This window comes from Dendrobates tinctorius, unplaced genomic scaffold, assembly GCF_039654945.1.
Source record: "Dendrobates tinctorius isolate UK_male_01 unplaced genomic scaffold, ASM3965494v1 ptg000019l, whole genome shotgun sequence".
NCBI classification, from domain to species: Eukaryota; Metazoa; Chordata; class Amphibia; order Anura; family Dendrobatidae; genus Dendrobates; species Dendrobates tinctorius.
In genome coordinates, this window is record NW_027361687.1 from 34,667,303 (window position 1) to 34,690,848 (window position 23,546).

The 23,546-nt window shown below is 49.2% G+C and overlaps 2 protein-coding genes across 2 annotated transcripts; one reads left to right on the plus strand and one right to left on the minus strand.

The window, feature by feature from the left end:
- Nucleotides 1–386: 386 nt before the first annotated feature.
- On the minus strand, nt 387–13,097 carry PEX11B (peroxisomal biogenesis factor 11 beta). Its single transcript, XM_073566882.1, has 4 exons — nt 12,939–13,097; nt 2,976–3,091; nt 2,691–2,892; nt 387–2,412 (listed from the first exon to the last, which is right to left on the minus strand). The coding sequence occupies exons 1-4, from the start codon at nt 12,992–12,994 to the stop codon at nt 2,055–2,057; spliced, it is 732 nt and encodes a 243-aa protein (XP_073422983.1). The 5' UTR covers nt 12,995–13,097; the 3' UTR covers nt 387–2,054.
- Nucleotides 13,098–13,530: 433 nt separating this feature from the next.
- Nucleotides 13,531–22,937, plus strand: LIX1L (limb and CNS expressed 1 like). The gene is made up of 6 exons (XM_073566883.1): nt 13,531–13,809; nt 15,656–15,819; nt 15,898–16,038; nt 18,427–18,522; nt 19,411–19,488; nt 19,569–22,937. The coding sequence occupies exons 1-6, from the start codon at nt 13,569–13,571 to the stop codon at nt 19,809–19,811; spliced, it is 963 nt and encodes a 320-aa protein (XP_073422984.1). The 5' UTR covers nt 13,531–13,568; the 3' UTR covers nt 19,812–22,937.
- The last annotated feature ends 609 nt before the right edge of the window (nt 22,938–23,546 follow it).

Below are 23,546 nucleotides of genomic sequence, written 5' to 3' on the forward strand. Positions count from 1 at the left end.
GGGGAAGTAACCAGGAGATAGAAGAGCGATGTGCTGCAATTATCAGTGGTGTAATGATCTGCAGGACATTTCGGGGTGTATATAGGTGGGGTACTTGCCTTCCTCTGCTCTCCTCTGTCTGTCCGGCTGGTCACATACGATGCAGGGTGTGTTGTGATTCTCGGCTCTGGCTTTTCCCGTCAATAATTCTGTATCTAAAGAACCAAAGTGTGACCAAGGGAAAAGCCTGATGGTGTTATATAAATGGGAAAACACCGCCCGTCACTAATCTGTACTGTCCGCACTAGGGGTGAGGCTGACAACCTCTCACACAGTATACAGGCTGGTTGTCAGCAGTAATAAGGTCCTGTGTTGTAGGACTGCGGAGGCCACTGACGCGTGGACACTTTTATGAAAGGTGAATCTTTAATCTGAGGCTTTGAATTATTTACACAATTACAATCATACATTATATACAGGTTGTGTTACTACAGGAGACTTATGGCCAGCATAGGGTTAATACAGTCACGGGAGAGAGGGCAGAGAGCGCCGACACCCACCGCAACCAGAAAATAGTGGGTTGTCAGCAGGGAGGGCAGATGAAGATGCTGTGAGGGGTTCTCGCGCTCCTACAGAAATCACACGCAGAATTACACAGTGATCACAATCCATTATCAGACAGTTCGGCCCCAGAGATACAAGTGCCCCCCACCACAGGGCAATGAGGAGTCTGCGCAAGTCACGCAGACTTCTCAGGTAGGTGGTGAGAGATGGAGGTTTGGGTGACTAGATGGTCAGTCTTACTAGGTGACTAGTCAGGGATACGGCCAGTCAGGGGGTTGGTAACTAGTCAGGGAGGTGGTCAGTCGGGCAGATGCTGTCTAGTCAGGGAGGCGGTCAGTAAGGGGGTTGGTAATTAGTCAGGGAGGCGGTCAGTCAGGCAGCTGGAGATTAGTCAGGGAGGCAGTAAGGCAGGCAGATGGTGACTAGTTAGGGAGGCAGTCAGGCAGGTCATGACTAGTTAGGGAGGCGGTCAGTCAAGGGTTGGTAACTAGTCAGGGAGGCGGTCAGTCAGGCGGATGGAGATTAGTCAGGGAGGCAGTCAGGCAGATGGTGACTAGTTAGGGAGGCAGTCAGTCAGGCTGATGGTGACTAGTTAGGGAGGCAGTCAGGCTGATGGTGACTAGTTAGGGAGGCAGTCAGTCAGGCAGATGGTGACTAGTTAGGGAGGCAGTCAGTCAGGCTGATGGTGACTAGTTAGGGAGGCAGTCAGTCAGGCAGATGGTGACTAGTTAGGGAGGCAGTCAGTCAGGCAGATGGTGACTAGTTAGGGAGGCAGTCAGTCAGGCAGATGGTGACTAGTTAGGGAGGCAGTCAGTCAGGCAGATGGTGATTAGTCAAGGAGATGGCCAGTCAGGGGGTTGGTAACTAGTCAGGGAGGCGGTCAGTCAGGCGGATGGAGATTAGTCAGGGAGGCAGTCAGGCAGATGGTGACTAGTTAGGGAGGCAGTCAGTCAGGCTGATGGTGACTAGTTAGGGAGGCAGTCAGGCTGATGGTGACTAGTTAGGGAGGCAGTCAGGCTGATGGTGACTAGTTAGGGAGGCAGTCAGTCAGGCTGATGGTGACTAGTTAGGGAGGCAGTCAGTCAGGCAGATGGTGACTAGTTAGGGAGGCAGTCAGTCAGGCAGATGGTGACTAGTTAGGGAGGCAGTCAGTCAGGCAGATGGTGACTAGTTAGGGAGGCAGTCAGTCAGGCAGATGGTGACTAGTTAGGGAGGCAGTCAGTCAGGCAGATGGTGACTAGTTAGGGAGGCGGTCAGTCAGGAAGATGGTGATTAGTCAGGGAGATGGCCAGTCAGGGGGCTGGTAACTAGTCAGGGAAGCGGTCAGTCAGGCAGATGGAGACTAGTCAGGGAGGTGGTCAGTCAGGCAGATGGTGATAAGTCAGGGAGGCAGTGAGTCGGGCGAATGGTGTCTAGTAAAAGAGTTGGACAGACAGGAGAGGGTGGCTAGATATGGAAGCAGCTGTTTGATGGCGGCTAGTCAGGGGGGGGTGACAAGCTTGTGTCCAGAGTCAGGGCTTCAACTTCAGCCAGGGGTGCAGGATGGTGAGGATGCCCAGTATGGAGGAGGTCAGGCCGCACAGGCCCACCACACCCGGGTTGGTCTTGTACAGTCCCAGTTTGTCCAGTGGGATGAAGAGATCGCAGGCGTTCTTCACCAGGTCCAGCAGGAGCGGGGTGTTACCGCGCAGGACGTGCACCAGAAGACGTAGCTGGAGTGCCAGGATATGGTGAGGAGGGCGATCACCCCGGGTCACTGCGCCATTCTCCGTCTTGGAGGAGCGTTTTGCGCCAGTCTCCGCTTCCATCAATAATTTTATCTCATAGAGATCGCGGCTCAGATTCATGATGAGAGAGAAAAGGTAATATCTGAGAAGGAGAATTTAGAGTGACCCACGGCTCCACTCACAGCCAGAGCTTTATGTACAATATGAGCAGTGAATGCAGCTCTGGAAGAAACGAAAGAAAGTGACTGATGAAACTTGTGAATGCAGCTCTGGAAGTGTGTAAGACAGTGAAAGCACATATAAAGGCGACTCATTACAAATGCAGCTCTACATGTGCCTTGAATATAGGAAATGTGGATGCAGCTCTGGAGGTGAGTGGAGTACTGTGCTGCTGTATCAGGCCCATGCAGGAGTGCCCACCTGAAGGAGCGTTGGCTCCACTTCTCTTGGTCCATGTTCTTGGATAGTCCGGTCTTCCCCAACCACAGGATGTTATCACAGGCAAAGTACATGGCTCTGTTCAGGTGGCTGACAGTGATGCAGAGCCGCAGTACCACGTCAGACAGGTGGATGGCGCGCTTCGCTGACTCCAGGGCGTCTACAGAGTTCCCGAGTCTGAACACTGCAGATAGAGGAGTGTGTCTGTAATATGGGGGGCCGAACGGCAGCAGGTGTTGGATACAGAGGGGAGGCGATGGTACTCACACTTCCGGCCAAGGCTCAGGTGCGCCTCCAGCTGTTTGATGGTGGTAATGACATCTGTACCGGCCCCATTCTTCTGAAGTGTGTATCCCAATAACGTGCAGGCATACTGGGCCGCTCTGTAAGACACAGGGGTGTGAGGGTGAGAGGGGCAACACTTAGAGGATGTTACCCGGAGGACTGACCGTGTCACTACATCCAGAGCCGACAGCCAGGATGGCCGCCATCCGGACAGCAGGAACAAATGTCACCCTCATAACAGACAGAAATCCCCCTCTAAGTAACTATACATCCCAGAATGCCCAGCTCAGCTCACTAGGAGACTGCTGGTACTCACTAGAGGCTGCACGGTCGCCAATGATCTCACACCAACATGGACTCTGCACATAGATCTGTGCCACGGTGAAATAGCCAAACATTGCGACATCACGAAGCACCGCAGAGAAAGGAGCCGGTGTACTGACCAGGGAGAACCGCACCCCGCATCTTACCCCATCCTGTGTGATACTGTCTGCTGAGCCGTGTTTCTAATCCTATCCTGTGTGATACTGACTGCTGAGCCGTGTATCTAATCCTATCCTGTGTGATACTGTCTGCTGAGCTGTGTATCTAATCCTATCCTGTGTGATACTGTCTGCAGAGCCGTGTATCTAATCCTATTCTGTGTGATACTGTCTGCTGAGCCGTGTTTCTAATCCTATCCTGTGTGATACTGTCTGCTGAGCCGTGTATCTAATCCTATCCTGTGTGATACTGTCTGCTGAGCAGTGTATCTAATCCTATCCTGTGTGATACTGACTGCTGAGCTGTGTATTTAATCCTATCCTGTGTGATACTGACTGCTGAGCCGTGTTTCTAATCCTATCCTGTGTGATACTGTCTGCTGAGCCGTGTATCTAATCCTATCCTGTGTGATACTGTCTGCAGAGCCGTGTATCTAATCCTATCCTGTGTGATACTGTCTGCTGAGCCGTGTTTCTAATCCTATCCTGTGTGATACTGTCTGCAGAGCAGTGTATCTAATCCTATTCTGTGTGATACTGTCTGCTGAGCCGTGTTTCTAATCCTATCCTGTGTGATACTGTCTGCTGAGCCGTGTATCTAATCCTATCCTGTGTGATACTGTCTGCTGAGCCGTGTTTCTAATCCTATCCTGTGTGATACTGTCTGCAGAGCCGTGTATCTAATCCTATCCTGTGTGATACTGTCTGCTGAGCCGTGTTTCTAATCCTATCCTGTGTGATACTGTCTGCAGAGCCGTGTATCTAATCCTATTCTGTGTGATACTGTCTGCTGAGCCGTGTTTCTAATCCTATCCTGTGTGATACTGACTGCTGAGCCGTGTATCTAATCCTATCCTTTGTGATACTGTCTGCAGAGCCGTGTATCTAATCCTATCCTGTGTGATACTGTCTGCTGAGCCGTGTTTCTAATCCTATCCTGTGTGATACTGACTGCTGAGCCGTGTATCTAATCCTATCCTGTGTGATACTGTCTGCTGAGCCGTGTTTCTAATCCTATCCTGTGTGATACTGACTGCTGAGCCGTGTATCTAATCCTCTCCTGTGTGATACTGTCTGCTGAGCCGTGTTTCTAATCCTATCCTGTGTGATACTGACTGCTGAGCCGTGTATCTAATCCTATCCTGTGTGATACTGTCTGCAGAGCCGTGTATCTAATCCTATCCTGTGTGATACTGTCTGCTGAGCCGTGTTTCTAATCCTATCCTGTGTGATACTGACTGCTGAGCCGTGTATCTAATCCTATCCTGTGTGATACTGTCTGCTGAGCCGTGTTTCTAATCCTATCCTGTGTGATACTGACTGCTGAGCCGTGTATCTAATCCTCTCCTGTGTGATACTGTCTGCTGAGCCGTGTATCTAATCCTATCCTGTGTGATACTGACTGCTGAGCCGTGTTTCTAATCCTATCCTGTGTGATACTGACTGCTGAGCCGTGTATCTAATCCTCTCTTGTGTGATACTGACTGCTGAGCTGTATATCTAATCCTGTCCTGTGTGATACTGACTGCTGAGCCGTGTATCTAATCCTATCCTGTGTGATACTGTCTGCTGAGCCGTGTATCTAATCCTATCCTGTGTGATACTGACTGCTGAGCCGTGTATCTAATCCTCTCCTGTGTGATACTGACTGCTGAGTCGTGTATCTAATCCTATCCTGTGTGATACTGTCTGCTGAGCTGTATATCTAATCCTGTCCTGTGTGATACTGACTGCAGAGCCGTGTATCTAATCCTATCCTGTGTGATACTGTCTGCTGAGCCGTGTTTCTAATCCTATCCTGTGTGATACTGACTGCTGAGCCGTGTATCTAATCCTCTCCTGTGTGATACTGTCTGCTGAGCTGTGTATCTAATCCTATCCTGTGTGATACTGACTGCTGAGCCATGTATCTAATCCTCTCCTGTGTGATACTGACTGCTGAGCCGTGTATCTAATCCTATCCTGTGTGATACTGTCTGCTGAGCCGTGTTTCTAATCCTATCCTGTGTGATACTGACTGCTGAGCCATGTATCTAATCCTCTCCTGTGTGATACTGACTGCTGAGCCGTGTATCTAATCCTATCCTGTGTGATACTGTCTGCTGAGCCGTGTTTCTAATCCTCTCCTGTGTGATACTGTCTGCTGAGCCGTGTATCTAATCCTATCCTGTGTGATACTGACTGCTGAGCCGTGTTTCTAATCCTATCCTGTGTGATACTGACTGCTGAGCCGTGTATCTAATCCTCTCTTGTGTGATACTGACTGCTGAGCTGTGTATCTAATCCTATCCTGTGTGATACTGTCTGCTGAGCCATGAATCTAATCCTATCCTGTGTGATACTGACTGCTGAGCCGTGTATCTAATCCTATCCTGTGTGATACTGACTGCTGAGCCGTGTATCTAATCCTCTCCTGTGTGATACTGTCTGCTGAGCCGTGTATCTAATCCTATCCTGTGTGATACTGACTGCTGAGCCGTGTTTCTAATCCTATCCTGTGTGATACTGACTGCTGAGCCGTGTATCTAATCCTCTCTTGTGTGATACTGACTGCTGAGCTGTATATCTAATCCTGTCCTGTGTGATACTGACTGCTGAGCCGTGTATCTAATCCTATCCTGTGTGATACTGTCTGCTGAGCCGTGTTTCTAATCCTATCCTGTGTGATACTGACTGCTGAGCCGTGTATCTAATCCTATCCTGTGTGATACTGTCTGCTGAGCCGTGTTTCTAATCCTATCCTGTGTGATACTGTCTGCTGAGCCGTGTTTCTAATCCTATCCTGTGTGATACTGACTGCTGAGCCGTGTATCTAATCCTATCCTGTGTGATACTGTCTGCAGAGCCGTGTATCTAATCCTATCCTGTGTGATACTGTCTGCTGAGCCGTGTTTCTAATCCTATCCTGTGTGATACTGACTGCTGAGCCGTGTATCTAATCCTCTCCTGTGTGATACTGTCTGCTGAGCTGTGTATCTAATCCTATCCTGTGTGATACTGACTGCTGAGCCATGTATCTAATCCTCTCCTGTGTGATACTGACTGCTGAGCCGTGTATCTAATCCTATCCTGTGTGATACTGTCTGCTGAGCCGTGTTTCTAATCCTATCCTGTGTGATACTGACTGCTGAGCCATGTATCTAATCCTCTCCTGTGTGATACTGACTGCTGAGCCGTGTATCTAATCCTATCCTGTGTGATACTGTCTGCTGAGCCGTGTTTCTAATCCTCTCCTGTGTGATACTGTCTGCTGAGCCGTGTATCTAATCCTATCCTGTGTGATACTGACTGCTGAGCCGTGTTTCTAATCCTATCCTGTGTGATACTGACTGCTGAGCCGTGTATCTAATCCTCTCTTGTGTGATACTGACTGCTGAGCTGTGTATCTAATCCTATCCTGTGTGATACTGTCTGCTGAGCCATGAATCTAATCCTATCCTGTGTGATACTGACTGCTGAGCTGTGTATCTAATCCTATCCTGTGTGATACTGACTGCTGAGCCGTGTATCTAATCCTATCCTGTGTGATACTGACTGCTGAGCCGTGTATCTAATCCTCTCCTGTGTGATACTGACTGCTGAGTCGTGTATCTAATCCTATCCTGTGTGATACTGTCTGCTGAGCTGTATATCTAATCCTGTCCTGTGTGATACTGACTGCAGAGCCGTGTATCTAATCCTATCCTGTGTGATACTGTCTGCTGAGCCGTGTTTCTAATCCTATCCTGTGTGATACTGACTGCTGAGCCGTGTATCTAATCCTCTCCTGTGTGATACTGTCTGCTGAGCTGTGTATCTAATCCTATCCTGTGTGATACTGACTGCTGAGCCATGTATCTAATCCTCTCCTGTGTGATACTGACTGCTGAGCCGTGTATCTAATCCTATCCTGTGTGATACTGTCTGCTGAGCCGTGTTTCTAATCCTATCCTGTGTGATACTGACTGCTGAGCCATGTATCTAATCCTCTCCTGTGTGATACTGACTGCTGAGCCGTGTATCTAATCCTATCCTGTGTGATACTGTCTGCTGAGCCGTGTTTCTAATCCTCTCCTGTGTGATACTGTCTGCTGAGCCGTGTATCTAATCCTATCCTGTGTGATACTGACTGCTGAGCCGTGTTTCTAATCCTATCCTGTGTGATACTGACTGCTGAGCCGTGTATCTAATCCTCTCTTGTGTGATACTGACTGCTGAGCTGTGTATCTAATCCTATCCTGTGTGATACTGTCTGCTGAGCCATGAATCTAATCCTATCCTGTGTGATACTGACTGCTGAGCTGTGTATCTAATCCTATCCTGTGTGATACTGACTGCTGAGCCGTGTATCTAATCCTATCCTGTGTGATACTGACTGCTGAGCCGTGTATCTAATCCTCTCCTGTGTGATACTGACTGCTGAGTCGTGTATCTAATCCTATCCTGTGTGATACTGTCTGCTGAGCCGTGTTTCTAATCCTATCCTGTGTGATACTGACTGCTGAGCCGTGTATCTAATCCTCTCTTGTGTGATACTGACTGCTGAGCTGTGTATCTAATCCTATCCTGTGTGATACTGTCTGCTGAGCTGTATATCTAATCCTGTCCTGTGTGATACTGACTGCTGAGCTGTGTATCTAATCCTATCCTGTGTGATACTGACTGCTGAGCCGTGTATCTAATCCTATCCTGTGTGATACTGACTGCTGAGCTGTGTATCTAATCCTATCCTGTGTGATACTGACTGCTGAGCCGTGTTTCTAATCCTATCCTGTGTGATACTGTCTGCTGAGCCGTGTATCTAATCCTATCCTGTGTGATACTGTCTGCTGAGCCGTGTATCTAATCCTCTCCTGTGTGATACTGTCTGCTGAGCCGAGCATCTAATCCTCTCCTGTGTGATACTGACTGCTGAGCCGTGTATCTAATCCTATCCTGTGTGATACTGACTGCTGAGCTGTGTATCTAATCCTATCCTGTGTGATACTGACTGCTGAGCCGTGTATCTAATCCTATCCTGTGTGATACTGTCTGCTGAGCTGTATATCTAATCCTCTCCTGTGTGATACTGTCTGCTGAGCCGAGTATCTAATCCTCTCCTGTGTGATACTGTCTGCTGAGCCGAGTATCTAATCCTCTCCTGTGTGATACTGACTGCTGAGCCGTGTATCTAATCCTATCCTGTGTGATACTGTCTGCTGAGCCGAGTATCTAATCCTATCCTGTGTGATACTGAATGCTGAGTTGTGGATCTAATCCTATCCTGTGTGATACTGTCTGCTGAGCTGTGTATCTAATCCTATCCTGTGTAATACTGTCTGCTGAGCTGTGTATCTAATCCTATCCTGTGTGATACTGTCTGCTGAGCCGAGTATCTAATCCTATCCTGTGTGATACTGAATGCTGAGTTGTGGATCTAATCCTATCCTGTGTGATACTGTCTGCTGAGCTGTGTATCTAATCCTATCCTGTGTGATACTGTCTGCTGAGCTGTGTATCTAATCCTATCCTGTGTGATACTGACTGCTGAGCTGTGTATCTAATCCTATCCTGTGTGATACTGTCTGCTGAACTGTGTATCTAATCCTATCCTGTGTGATACAGTCTGCTGAGCTGTGTATCTAATCCTATCCTGTGTGATACTGACTGCTGAGCCGTATATCTAATCCTATCCTATTGATACTGTATGCTGAGCAGTGTATCTAATCTTATCCTGTGTGATACTGACTTTTGAGCTGTGTATCTAATCCTGTCCTGTGTGATACTGTCTGCTGAGCCATATATCTAATCCTATCCTGTGTGATAGTCTGCTGAGCCGTGTATTTAATCCTATCCTGTGTGATACTGACTGCTGAGCTGTGTATCTAATCCAATCCTGTGTGATACCGTCTGCTGAACCATGTATGTAATCCTATCCTATGTGATACTGTCTGCTGAGCCGTGTATCTAATCCTATCCTGTGTGATACTGTCTGCTGAGCTGTGTATCTAATCCTATCCTGTGTGATACTGACTGCTGAGCTGTGTATCTAATCCTATCCTGTGATACTGTCTGCTGTATCCAATCCCCTCCTGTGTGCTACTGTCTGCTGTATCCAATCCCCTCCTGTGTGCTACCATCTGCTGTATCTAATCCTCTCCTGTGTGCTACTGTCTGCTGTATCCAATCCCCTCCTGTGTGATACTGTCTGCTGTATCCAATCCCCTCCTGTGTGATACTGCCTGCTGTATCCAATCCTCTCCTGTGTGATACTGTCTGCTGTATCCAATCCTCTCCTGTGTGACTGTCTGCTGTATCTAATCCTCTCCTGTGTGATATTACCTGCTGTATCCAATCCTCTCCTGTGTGATATTGTCTGCTGTATCTAATCCTATCCTGTGTGATACTGACTGCTGAGCCATGTGTCTAATCCTCTCCTGTGTGATACTGACTGCTGAGCTGTGTATCTAATCCTATCCTGTGTGATACTGACTGCTGAGCTGTGTATCTAATCCTATCCTGTGTGATACTGACTGCTGAGCTGTGTATCTAATCCTATCCTGTGTGATACTGACTGCTGAGCCATGTATCTAATCCTATCCTGTGTGATACTGTCTGCTGAGCCGTGTATCTAATCTTATGTGTGATACTGACTGCTGAGCTGTGTATATAATCCTATCCTGTGTGATACTGATTGCTGAGCTGTGTATCTAATCCCATCCTGTGTGATACTGACTGCTGAGCCGTGTATCTAATCCTATCCTGTGTGATACTGTGTACTGAGCCATGTATCTAATCCTATCCTGTGTGATACTGTCTGTTGAGCTGTGTATCTAATCCTATCCTGTGTGATACTGACTGCTGAGCTGTGTATCTAATCCTATCCTGTGTGATACTGACTGCTGAGCTGTGTATCTAATCCTATCCTGTGTGATACTGACTGCTGAGCCATGTATCTAATCCTATCCTGTGTGATACTGACTGCTAAGCCGTGTATCTAATCCTATCCTGTGTGATACTGACTGCTGAGCCGTGTATCTAATCCTATCCTGTGTGATACTGACTGCTGAGCCGTGTATCTAATCCTATCCTGTGTGATACTGACTGCTGAGCTGTGTATCTAATCTTATCCTGTGTGATACTGACTGCTGAGCTGTGTATCTAATCCTATCCTGTGTGATACTGACTGCTGAGCCGTGTATCTAATCCTATCCTGTGTGATACTGACTGCTGAGCCATGTATCTAATCCTATCCTGTGTGATACTGACTGCTAAGCCGTGTATCTAATCCTATCCTGTGTGATACTGACTGCTGAGCCGTGTATCTAATCCTATCCTGTGTGATACTGACTGCTGAGCTGTGTATCTAATCCTATCCTGTGTGATACTGACTGCAGAGCCATGTATCTAATCCTATCCTGTGTGATACTGACTGCTGAGCTGTGTATCTAATCCTATCGTGTGTGATACTGTCTGCTGAGCCGTGTATCTAATCCTCTCCTGTGTGATACTGTCTGCTGTATCTAATCCCCTCCTGTGTGTTACTGTCTGCTGTATCTAATCCTCTCCTGTGTGATACTTCCCGCTATATCTAATCCTCACCTGTGTGATACTGTCTGCTGTATCTAATCTCTGTGTGATACTGCCTGCTATATCTAATCCTCTCCTGTGTGATACTGTCTGCTATATCTAATCCTCTCCTGTGTGATACTGTCTGCTGTATCTAATCCTCTCCTGTGTGATACTGTCTGCTGTATCTAATCCCCTCCTGTGTGTTACTGTCTGCTGTATCTATTCCTCTCCTGTGTGATACTTCCCGCTATATCTAATCCTCTCCTGTGTGATACTGTCTGCTGTATCTAATCTTTGTGTGATACTGCCTGCTATATCTAATCCTCTCATGTGTGATACTGCCTGCTATATCTAATCCTCTCCTGTGTGATACTGTCTGCTGTATCTAATCCTCTCCTGTGTGATACTGTCTGCTGTATCTAATCCTTTCCTGTGTGATAGTGTCTGCTGTATCTAATCCTCTCCTGTGTGAGTGTCTGCTGTATCTAATCCTCTCTTGTGTGCTTGTTTGCTGTATCTAATCCTCTCCTGTGTGATACTGTCTGCTGAGCTGTGTATCTAATCCTATCCTGTGTGATACTGACTGCTGAGCCGTGTATCTAATCCTCTCCTGTGTGATACTGACTGCAGAGCCGTGTATCTAATCCTCTCCTGTGTGATACTGTCTGCTGTATCTAATCCCCTCCTGTGTGTTACTGTCTGCTGTATCTAATCCTCTCCTGTGTGATACTTCCCGCTATATCTAATCCTCTCCTGTGTGATACTGTCTGCTGTATCTAATCCTCTCCTGTGTGATACTGTCTGCTATATCTAATCCTCTGTGTGATACTGTCTGCTATATCTAATCCTCTCCTGTGTGATACTGTCTGCTGTATCTAATCCCCTCCTGTGTGTTACTGTCTGCTGTATCTAATCCTCTCCTGTGTGATACTTCCCGCTATATCTAATCCTCTCCTGTGTGATACTGTCTGCTGTATCTAATCTTTGTGTGATACTGCCTGCTATATCTAATCCTCTCATGTGTGATACTGCCTGCTATATCTAATCCTCTCCTGTGTGATACTGTCTGCTGTATCTAATCCTCTCCTGTGTGATACTGTCTGCTGTATCTAATCCTCTCCTGTGTGATACTGTCTGCTGTATCTAATCCTCTCCTGTGTGATACTGTCTGCTGTATCTAATCCTCTCCTGTGTGATACTGTCTGCTGTATCTAATCCTCTCCTGTGTGATACTGTCTGCTGTATCTAATCCTCTCCTGTGTGATAGTGTCTGCTGTATCTAATCCTCTCCTGTGTGATAGTGTCTGCTGTATCTAATCCTCTCTTGTGTGCTTCTGTTTGCTGTATCTAATCCTCTCCTGTGTGATACTGTCTGCTGTATCTAATCCTCTCCTGTGTGATACTGTCTGCTGTATCTAATCCTCTCCTGTGTGATACTGTCTGCTGTATCTAATCCTCTCCTGTGTGATACTGTCTGCTGTATCTAATCCTCTCCTGTGTGATACTGTCTGCTGTATCTAATCCTCTCCTGTGTGATACTGTCTGCTGTATCTAATCCCCTCCTGTGTGATACTGTCTGCTGTATCTAATCCTCTCCTGTGTGATACTGTCTGCTGTATCTAATCCTCTCCTGTGTGATACTGTCTGCTGTATCTAATCCTCTCCTGTGTGATACTGTCTGCTGTATCTAATCCTCTCCTGTGTGATACTGTCTGCTGTATCTAATCCTCTCCTGTGTGTTAGTCTGCTGCATCTAATCCTCTCCAGTGTGCTCCTGTCCTGTGTGGTATCGCCTGCTGCGCTGTATCTAATCTTTTGCTGGACCTTGGATATGGTCATCTCTGATATGGCATGCTTGTATTTGTGGCTCTATCTAGCTGCAGGGCGTGCTGAGCGATGTAGTCCCCGCCGGTATCAGTGGCCGGGAGGTCACCTGAGGAGCCGCTCCTTGGCCTGACTCTGGCTGCTGAACCGGACCCAGGAGTCCATGTGTGTTCGCGGTGCTGCACTATCAGAGTGTAAAGATCACAAGAGCGCACGGCCACGTCCGGGTGCAGGACGGGGCGCAGCTAGAGCCAAACTTCTTGAAAGCGCGAAGCTAGCAACCTACAATTATTGTACAGACTATGCTGGGCGTCACTATGACAACCTCGACACTCCTCCGCCTGCTATCAGGCCTGTGATTGGTTTTTCCCGGTCCTGTTACCTTTTTTGTATTATCCCTATGGCATGGATGAGAAAGCGTCTGATTGGCTAATATCACTCAGCCCCGCCTATCCTATTGCACGATCTAACTCCGCCTCTTTAGTTTTGCCGTCTATGAGTGGCTGTCGGTGATAATAGCTGATTGGTATTATTATCATCCTGACCCGTTAGTTCTAGCTCAGGCCGCACCTACTTTAGTCAAAGCTGGAAGGTGATTGGATAGTAGCGCTTAGCCCCTCCTCCTTACATGTGTGAGTGACAGTTAATTCTATGTGTCCCGCCCCTTCTGCGAGTCGCAGCTGCTGATTGGTTGTCAATGTGAGTGACAGCTCCGTCTCCTTAATCCCGTTATTCGCCCATGGAGTCTCTCCGTTCTCAGCGGTTACAGCCGGGGGTCGGTCCCGGGGTGTCCACCGGCTCCCTACGCTCCCTGCGACCTGGAGTTACTGGGGGCTCGTACCCCACCTCACAGGCCTCAGCTCCTCCGCCCCCGCTCGGCCTTGGGATCCCGGGTAGTGCGGGGAGCCCCGCGGTGCTGAGGGAGGCGGTGGAGGCTGTGGTGCGGAGCTTCGCCAAACACACCCAGGGCTACGGGCGAGGTGAGAGGCTCCTGGGTCTGTGGGGGGCTCTCCTGTGTATGGGAGGGCTCGGAGAGTGGTCCCAAACACCAGGGTAGTGCCCTGCCTGTGATTCACGGCGCAGAGGGGTCATGGAGGGCTCCAGAATGCTGGGAGAGGGGGGCAGGGGGCTCCAGAATGGGGTGAGAGGGGAGGCAGGGGGGCTCCAGAATGGGGTGAGAGGGGAGGCAGGGGGGCTCCAGAATGGGGTGAGAGGGGAGGCAGGGGGGCTCCAGATTGTGGGGAGAGGCAGGAGGGTTCCTCAATGGAGGGGGACGGGGAGACAGGAGGGCTCCTGAATGGAGGGGGACGGGGAGACAGGAGGGCTCCTGTATGGTGGGAGATGCAGGAGAGCTCCTGAATGGAGGGGGACGGGGAGACAGGAGGGCTCCTGTATGGTGGGAGATGCAGGAGAGCTCCTGAATGGAGGGGGACGGGGAGACAGGAGGGCTCCTGTATGGTGGGAGATGCAGGAGAGCTCCTGAATGGAGGGGGACGGGGAGACAGGAGGGCTCCTGTATGGTGGGAGATGCAGGAGAGCTCCTGAATGGAGGGGGATGGGGAGACAGGATGGCTCCTGTATGGGGGGAGAGGCAGGAGCGCTCCTGAATGGAGGGGGATGGGGAGACAGGATGGCTCCTGTATGGGGGGAGAGGCAGGAGAGCTCCTGAATGGAGGGGGATGGGGAGACAGGATGGCTCCTGTATGGGGGGAGAGGCAGGAGAGCTCCTGAATGGAGGGGGATGGGGAGACAGGACGGCTCCTGTATGGGGGGAGAGGCAGGAGAGCTCCTGAATGGAGGGGGATGGGGAGACAGGACGGCTCCTGTATGGGGGGAGAGGCAGGAGAGCTCCTGAATGGAGGGGGATGGGGAGACAGGACGGCTCCTGTATGGTGGGAGATGCAGGAGAGCTCCTGAATGGAGGGGGATGGGGAGACAGGAGGGCTCCTGAATGGAGGGGGATGGGGAGACAGGATGGCTCCTGTATGGGGGGAGAGGCAGGAGCGCTCCTGAATGGAGGGGGATGGGGAGACAGGATGGCTCCTGTATGGGGGGAGAGGCAGGAGAGCTCCTGAATGGAGGGGGATGGGGAGACAGGATGGCTCCTGTATGGGGGGAGAGGCAGGAGAGCTCCTGAATGGAGGGGGATGGGGAGACAGGACGGCTCCTGTATGGTGGGAGATGCAGGAGAGCTCCTGAATGGAGGGGGATGGGGAGACAGGACGGCTCCTGTATGGTGGGAGATGCAGGAGAGCTCCTGAATGGAGGGGGATGGGGAGACAGGACGGCTCCTGTATGGGGGGAGAGGCAGGAGAGCTCCTGAATGGAGGGGGATGGGGAGACAGGACGGCTCCTGTATGGGGGGAGAGGCAGGAGAGCTCCTGAATGGAGGGGGATGGGGAGACAGGACGGCTCCTGTATGGGGGGAGAGGCAGGAGAGCTCCTGAATGGAGGGGGATGGGGAGACAGGACGGCTCCTGTATGGGGGGAGAGGCAGGAGAGCTCCTGAATGGAGGGGGATGGGGAGACAGGACGGCTCCTGTATGGGGGGAGAGGCAGGAGAGCTCCTGAATGGAGGGGGATGGGGAGACAGGACGGCTCCTGTATGGGGGGGGCAGGAGGGCTCCTGAATGGAGGGGGACGGGGAGACAGGAGGGCTCCTGAATGGGGGGCAGGGGAGGGAAACTGGAGGGCTCGTGAATGGAGGTGTGGGGCGGTCCCCGGCAGCCTGCTAACCTACTAAATAGAGGCATGACACCGTCGTGACGTGAGTATGGGAGGTACGGCGTCCCCTCAGTGGCCCTCACCATGTGATCCTCTCTGCAGTGAATGTGGTGGAGGCGCTGCAGGAATTCTGGCAGATGAAGCAGACGCGGGGGGCAGAGCTGAAGAACGGTGCCCTGGTGGTGTATGAGATGGTGCCGTCTAACAGCCCTCCGTACGTCTGCTACGTCACCCTGCCCGGGGGCAGCTGCTTCGGGAGCTTCCAGGTACCTCCTGCACGGATGTCCTCATTGTCATTTCCATTTTTTGCTGTTTTTCTCATTGATTTTATTCTCTCTTTCTAGTTCTGTCCAACTAAAGCAGAAGCACGGAGAAGTGCAGCGAAGATCGCCCTGATGAACTCCGTGTTCAACGAGCATCCGTCCCGCCGGATCACTGACGAGTTCATAGAGAAGAGCGTCTGTGAGGCCCTGGCCACGTTCAACGTAAGCGACGTCCTCACACAGCGTGATGATACCCTCCTCTGTGCAGGCTAGAGGCTTTGTGATGAATTCCCCCCCCCCCCCCCCCCCCCAACGGGCCGGAGCTGTCATGACAAATTACCCCCCATCATACGGGCTTGAGGTGGAGTAATGAATCCCCCCATCCCTGCATGGGCCAGGGGTGGCGTGGTGAATCCACCCCTCACACGGGCTGGATTGGACGCGGTGTGATGAATTTTCCCCCCTGTAAGGGTTGGAGGTGGAGTGATGAGTTCCTCCCCCTGTACAGGCCGGGCGCGGCAGATTGGTTACAGTGTAAGGACGTTGGCGGCGCAAATCTCGTCTGTTTGGTACAATGTATCAGTGCAGGAGGAATGTATGGGATTGTAGAGACTCTGTGACAAGTGTTTGATCTCGCCATTTTCAGACTATTGAATGCTCCCATTAACTGACAACAAGCTGAGCTGTGGCCTGTGGAGATGAGCGAACGTGCTCGGATAATATGTCTGAGCCTCTGCGGCTGCAGGTTTTGCTGCTGTTAGACGGTGGCATCACATTCGGGGAGCATGCCCCTGTATGTTAAGGGATCGAAGTGTCTCTTTGGTGTACAGAGGATTTCGTTTTTGGGATTCATTTTGTCCCCGTCGGCTATTGAAATGGACCCGGCCAAGGTACAGGCCATTTATGATTGGGTTCAGCCCACTTCTTTGAAGGCTCTCCAGAAGCTTTTGGGTTTTGCTAATTTCTACCATAAATTTATAAGTAGTTTTTCTGGTATTATCAAACCACTGACTGATCTGACCAAAAAGGGTGGTGAATTGGTCTCCAGAGGCAGTCTCAGCATTTCAGGAGCTTAAGAGATTCACTTCTGCTCCGGTTCTAAGGCAACCTAATGTCTCACTCCCATTTCAGGTGGAGGTAGATGCTTCTGAGATTGGTGCAGGAGCCGTTTTGTCCCAAAAAGATCTGGTGACTTCTAAAACGAATCCCTGTGCCTTCTTTTCTTGAAAATTCTCCCCATCTGAATGTAACTATGACATGGGGAATCGGTGGCCATGAAATGGGCAGTTGAAGAGTGGAGACATTGGTTGGAGGGAGCTAGACATCAAGTTGTGGTCCTCACCGACCACAAGAATTTGATTTCTCTTGAATCAGTCAAACACTTGAATCCTAGACAGGCTAGGTGGCACTTGTTTTTCACGCGTTTTAATTTTGTGGTCTCTTTTCTTCCGGGCACTAAGAATGTTAAGGCGGACGCCCTTTCTAGGAGTTTCTTTGCGGATTCTCTTATTGTGACCGAGCCTACTACCATTCTAAATGAGGGTGTAGTTCTTTCCGCCATCTTACCCGATTTGAGACGTGCCCTGAAGGAATTTCAGGAGGACAAACCTGAACGTTGCCCTATGGGAAAAATGTATGTCCCTGATCAGTGGAGGAAGAGAGTAATGTCTTAAATTCATTGCTCCACATTGGCTGGTCATCCAGGTATTTTTGGTACCAGAGATTTGGTGAGTCGGTCTTTTTGGTGGCCTGCCTTATCTCGTGATGTCAGGAATTTTGTGCTGTCCTGTGGGACTTGTTCTCGGTCCAAGCCCTGTTCTCCTTCTAGTGGTTTGTTGATGCCCCTGCCGGTGCCAAGGAGGCCATGGACCCATATCTCAATGGATTTTATTTAGGATCTTCCTGTCTCTCAGAGAATGACTGACTGTTATCTGGGTGATTTGTGATAGATTTTCTAAGATGGTCCATCTTGTACCACTCCCAAAGTTGCCATCTTCTGAGTTGGTGCCCTTGTTTTTACAACAGGTGGTTCGGTTGCACGGGATTCCTGAGAACATTGTGTCGGACAGTGGAGTCCAGTTTGTTTCCAGATTTTGGAAAGCTTTTTGTTCCAAACTGGGAATTCAGTTATCTTTCTCCTCTGCATTTCATCCTCAGACCAAGCACGCCCAAAATCCTCTTAACACCCGAGCATACTCAGCACGTTATCCGACCACGTTCGCTCATCACTAGTGGCCGACAGCTGTACAACTCCTCAGTGCTGGACAAAGATTCCTTTGTTTCACTTGTGATCGACATCATAAAATCGCTCATATTCCCTAATAAATTAATTTTTCATGTTCATATTTCTCTTCCCTATCCCGATGCGTCCTCTCACACTCGAAGGGTTACGTTAATTGGATGCGCTGGTTTAATTTTAGCTGCTTAATAACAACACCCACGAGGCCTCTGAGAACAATTAGTGCCAGCGGCTGCTGATCTCTCCCAGAAAATGTCTTCTCTGCAAATGTGGTGTCGCCAATTAAAAGCAGATGATCCCGACAGTAACAACGTAATGGTCTGCAGATGTCACTGACAACGCTGAGCTCTCTCATGTGTCTGTCATCATAGGGGAACCGCGAGGAAGCCGACAACCCCAACACAGGAATCGGGGCCTTCCGCTTCATGCTGGAGTCCAACAAGGGCAAATCCATGCTGGAATTCCAGGTATACACACATAACGGAGAATACAAAGGGCAACGAAGACTGATCATATTTCCCCCTATGTACAATAATATAACTGCTATAATACCCGCCCTATGTACAAGAATATACTATAATACTGCCCCTATGTGCAAGAGTATAACTACTATAATACTTCCCCCTATGTACAAGAATATAACTACTTTAATACTGCTCCCTATGTACAGGAATATAGCAACTATAATACTGCCCCCTATATACAAGAATATATATGCTATAATACTGCCTCCTATGTACAAGAATATACTATAATACTGCTCCTATGTACAAGAATATAACTACTATAATACTGCCCCCTATGTACAAGAATATAACTACTATAATACTGCCCCCTATGTACAAGAATATAACTACTATAATACTGCCCCCTATGTACAAGAATATAACTACTATAATACTGCCCCCTATGTACAAGAATATAACTACTATAACACTGCTCCTATGTACAAGAATATAACTACTATAATACTGCCCCTATGTACAAGAATATAACTACTATAACACTGCCTCCTATGTACAGGAATATAGCAACTATAATACTGCCCCTATGTACAAGAATATAGTATAACACTGCTCCTATGTACAAGAATATGCTATAATACTGTCCCTATGTACAAGAATATAACTGCTATAATACTGCCCCTATGTACAAGAATAAAACTACTATAATATTGCCCCATGTATAAGAATATAACTACTATAATACTGCTCCTATGTACAAGAATATACTATAATACTGTTCCTATGTACAAGAATATAATTACTATAATACTGCCTCCTATGTACAAGAATATAACTACTATAATACTGCCTCTATGTATAAGAATATAAATATTATACTCTCTTTCCTAGGAGCTGATGACGGTCTTTCAGCTCCTGCACTGGAATGGCAGCCTGAAAGCGATGAGGGAACGTCAGTGCTCCCGTCAGGTGCGGTTTCGCTCCGCTTGTGTTACCGTCATTCTTCATTCACTTGTGTCCTGATCAGTTGATGTTCGTGTTCTGTGCAGGAGGTGTTGGCTCACTACTCTCATCGGGCACTAGATGATGATATGAGGAACCAGATGGCCATGGACTGGGTGAACCGAGAGCAGGACATTCCCGGGATCCTCACCAGAGAGCTAGCAGCCACTGAGAGGCAACTTGATGAGGCTCGGCTTGCTGGAAAGGAGCTGCGCTACCACAAGGAAAAGAAGGATATCCTGATGCTGGCTGCCGGGCAGTTGGGCAATATCCACTCCTCCAACTGCTAGGCTGGGGTGGCGGGCTCTGCCCCATATAATTGGCATTGTTATGAAGGAGACCCCAGGTACCTAAGAGAACTTACAGTGTACAATGCTCTGCATACCTCTCTGGTGCCTCCAGAGCAAAAGCCAGAGTGTTTCCTTGAGAAGAAAACTTTTACGAGGACTAACCTGATAATACCAAACTAAACTCCCCAAGCTCCCTTTGGTGGAATGTAAAAAAACACTGCGCCAGTTAACTAAAGGGCATATGTAGTGAATTTCCACTAAGCAGTGAGCATTTGTGGCCGGTCCGCAGTTCATAAAGGTATCGTGACTCAATTTTGTGGGTTCTGTCCTGTGTTTGGATGACCCGAGAGATTTTGGGAGCTGTACACTGTAACTTCTTCACACAGTATTAACGAGCCCCAGAACTAGAGACTTGTATTAACATTCACGACAGTGTCGACCTTTACTCAAATTCTGCTGCCACCTTGGCTCTGACGGCAGCACCAAATACACTACCGTGGCATAGAGTATTTGGGCCCGGGCAGCATGCCTGTCTCCTCCTTCTCCCGCCGCCTTTGCACATATTTGTACGCGCACCGTGGTTTACACTCCGGTGATCTGTGTCTTGTCTCTGTCTTTTATATATATATATATGTTCTATATTTTGATAACTGCGCTGCCTGCAGTCTTAGGCTTCACTGCTTCTGATTGCCTGTACCCAGGGCCAGGTGGGGGTTTTATAAGTGTCGGGTCTTTTTTTTAGTATTTCTATGTCCGTAGCTTTTATAACTAGAGTGAATGAGGGGTCTGTATGTAAATGGGGGTGTAAAGGGCTTTATAAGACAGATTACTATTGTCTTCTGCCATGTATTAGAATGTCCTGCGCATATCACAAGCACAGACTGATGGCACAACAGGAGGGAGCTGTGAAAAGATGACACGAGAATGTACTCCAAACAAATGTCACAAAGCAAAACTGGCTGCTCAGGTCCCTTGTTTTCTATCTTTTCAGTTTGAGATCCGTTACTCTACTGTCTTAAGGTCTTCTCTTCCCTGGTCATGTATCCATGTCTTGGGAGTAAGGGGACACATGTAGATGTTGAAATCCTTACTCCGCTACCAGTTTGCATGCCTGGATCTGCTGTTTGGTGCGCATGCTCTAGAACAGGGTTCTCCAACTCCTGTCCTCAAGATCCACCAACAGATCATGTTTTCAGGATTTCCTTAGTATTGCACAGGTGATAATTGCATCTCCTGAACAGACAAGAACTCAAACACCTGAGCAATACTAAGGAAATCCTGAAAACAAGACCTGTTGGTGGCTCTTGAGGATCGGTGTTGGGGAACACTGCGAGCTGTTTCACTGTCCTCTGATTCCATCTTTTGGTTTGTATTGCGTACGAACAAAATCTTCGTTGCATACGTGCTCTGGGCGCTCACAGGACACCCAGCACTATGTATCGGGGCGTGTGTCCATTATTTGGGTTTTTCTGTTACCTGTACCAATCCACCTGCACATTAGTGACAAATCTGAGGCCAGTGTGATTTTATTTTGCTTTATGCTGTGCTCCTGCTTTGCGCATGGGCAGCGGAGGACGTGTCTTAGCTCCTCTGTAACTAAGCTTCTATTACAGAAGCACAGAACTCCCGGCCCTTGCATGCTCCGCAGAGGATGTGTCTTAGCTCCTCTGTAACCAAGCTTCTATTACAGAAGTACAGAACTCCCGGCCCGTGCATACCCCGCAGAGGATGTGTCTCGGCTCCTCTGTAACTAAGCTATTGCAGAAGTACAGAACTCCCGGCCCGTGCATGGCTTGCAGAGGATGTGTCTCAGCTCCTCTGTAACTAAGCTATTACAGAAGCACAGAACTCCCGGCCCGCGCATGCTCCGCAGAGGATGTGTCTCGGCTCCTCTGTAACTAAGCTTCTATTACAGAAGCACAGAACTCCCGGCCCGTGCATGCCCCGCAGAGGATGTGTCTCGGCTCCTCTGTAACTAAGCTATTGAAGTACAGAACTCCCGGCCCGTGCATGCCCTGCAGAGGATGTGTCTCAGCTCCTCTGTAACTAAGCTTCTATTACAGAAGCACAGAACTCCCGGCCCGCGCATGCTCCGCAGAGGATGTGTCTCGGCTCCTCTGTAACTAAGCTATTGCAGAAGTACAGAACTCCCGGCCTGTGCATGCCCCGCAGAGGATGTGTCTCAGCTCCTGTGTAACTAAGCTATTACAGAAGCACAGAACTCCCGGCCCGTGCATGCCCCGCAGAGGATGTGTCTCGGCTCCTCTGTAACTAAGCTATTGCAGAAGTACAGAACTCCCGGCCCGTGCATGCCCCGCAGAGGATGTGTCCCAGCTCCTCTGTAACTAAGCTTCTATTACAGAAGCACAGAACTCCCGGCCCGTGCATGCCCGCAGAGGACGTGTCTCAGCTCCTATGTAACTAAGCTATTGCAGAAGCACAGAAATCCCGGCCCGTGCATGCTGTGCATCTGATGTGTTCGAGCACTTCCATCATTAAGCTTTTGTTACAGAAGCACAGAACTCCTGGCCCGTGCATGCCCCGCAGAGGATGTGTCCCAGCTCCTCTGTAACTAAGCTTCTATTACAGAAGCACAGAACTCCCGGCCCGTGCATGCTGTGCATCTGATGTGTTCGAGCACTTCCATCATTAAGCTTTTGTTACAGAAGCACAGAACTCCCGGCCCGTGCATGCCCTGCAGAGGATGTGTCTCAGCTCCTCTGTAACTAAGCTTCTATTACAGAAGCACAGAACTCCTGGCCCGTGCATGCCCCGTAGAGGATGTGTCTCAGCTCCTCTGTAACTAAGCTTCTATTACAGAAGCACAGAACTCCCGGCCCGTGCATGCTGTGCATCTGATGTGTTCGAGCACTTCCATCATTAAGCTTTTGTTACAGAAGCACAGAACTCCTGGCCCGTGCATGCCCCGCAGAGGATGTGTCTCAGCTCCTCTGTAACTAAGCTTCTATTGCAAAAGCACAGATCTCCCGGCCCGTGCATGCCCCGCAGAGGATGTGTCTCAGCTCCTCTGTAAGTAAGCTATTGCAAAAGCACAGATCTCCCAGCCCGTGCATGCTCCGCAGAGGATGTGTCTCAGCTCCTCTGTAACTAAGCTTTATTACAGAAGCACAGAACTCCTGGCCCGTGCATGCTCCGCAGAGGATGTGTCTCAGCTCCTCTGTAACTAAGCTTTATTACAGAAGCACAGAACTCATGGCCCGTGCATGCCCCGCAGAGGATGTGTCTCAGCTCCTCTGTAACTAAGCTTCTATTGCAAAAGCACAGAACTCCCGGCCCGTGCATGCTCCGCAGAGGATGTGTCTCAGCTCCTCTGTAACTAAGCTTTATTACAGAAGCACAGAACTCCTGGCCCGTGCATGCTCCGCAGAGGCTGTGTCTCAGCTCCTCTGTAACTAAGCTTTATTACAGAAGCACAGAACTCCTGGCCCCTGCATGCTCCGCAGAGGCTGTGTCTCAGCTCCTCTGTAACTAAGCTTTATTACAGAAGCACAGAACTCCTGGCCCGTGCATGCCCCGCAGAGGCTGTGTCTCAGCTCCTCTGTAACTAAGCTTTATTACAGAAGCACAGAACTCCTGACCCGTGCATGCTCCGCAGAGGATGTGTCTCAGCTCCTCTGTAAGTTCGCTTCTATTGCAGAAGCACAGAACTTCTGGCCCTTGCATGTCCCGCAGAGGATGTGTCTCAGCTCCTCTGTAACTAAGCTTCTATTACAG